Below are 651 nucleotides of genomic sequence, written 5' to 3' on the forward strand. Positions count from 1 at the left end.
TTGTTAACAATGGTTTTGTCCCAGGGGATATCCACGGAGTACCTTGTGGGCATGAGGTGATTGTAGTTATAAACTTTCACAAAGGACTTGATCTTTGACCTCTTGGCATTTTTCTTCTTGCCCATGGCAGCTGTCACTTTTCGGGGATAGCGGTCAATTCCAGCTACCAGAGCGTGGCTGTAGGGGCGGTCTGAGGTGCTATCATCAATGTTCTTGACGATGACGGCTTTGCGTCCAGAGTAACGTCTGACCAGGACCAGTACCACCTTCCCTGGTTTCCTGAACTTGCCCATTTTGACAGCAACCACCCAGACCGACAACAAAAAGGAAGAAATAGTACTCTGTGTTTCTTATAAAAGGTAACCTACTAAAAAAAAAAAGGTAACCTACTGAGAGGTCCGTATTTATTCCTACCCCTAAAAATGGTGACCCGACAGAGTATGGAAATGATAAAACAATGATAATTATTACTAATATCACACAAAAACTACTGGAACAGTATATAAACAGAGAACGAACAGAAATACAAGCTGGATTTAGAAGAGGCTGTGGCACTGGAGACATTATCATTAATGTCAGATGGATCTTGAATGAAAGCAGAGTGTACCAGAGAAATAGCTATCTGTGCTTCATTGACTAGGCAAAGGCATT

At 42.2% G+C, this 651-nt stretch overlaps 1 protein-coding gene across 1 annotated transcript in view; it reads right to left on the bottom strand.

Annotated features, from left to right (window-relative positions):
• The window catches only part of LOC102863439 (60S ribosomal protein L27-like), a 22,666-nt gene extending 22,373 nt beyond the window's left edge, over positions 1-293 (bottom strand). Inside the window, exon 1 of the mRNA XM_006882484.1 lies at positions 9-293. Within this exon, the coding sequence (XP_006882546.1) occupies positions 9-293 (285 nt within the window). The remainder of the gene's footprint in view (positions 1-8) is intronic.
• Between the last annotated feature and the right edge of the window lie 358 nt (positions 294-651).

Source organism: Elephantulus edwardii, unplaced genomic scaffold, assembly GCF_000299155.1.
Source record: "Elephantulus edwardii isolate Elephantulus edwardi_28Jun2011 unplaced genomic scaffold, EleEdw1.0 scaffold00020, whole genome shotgun sequence".
Lineage (NCBI taxonomy): Eukaryota > Metazoa > Chordata > Mammalia > Macroscelidea > Macroscelididae > Elephantulus > Elephantulus edwardii.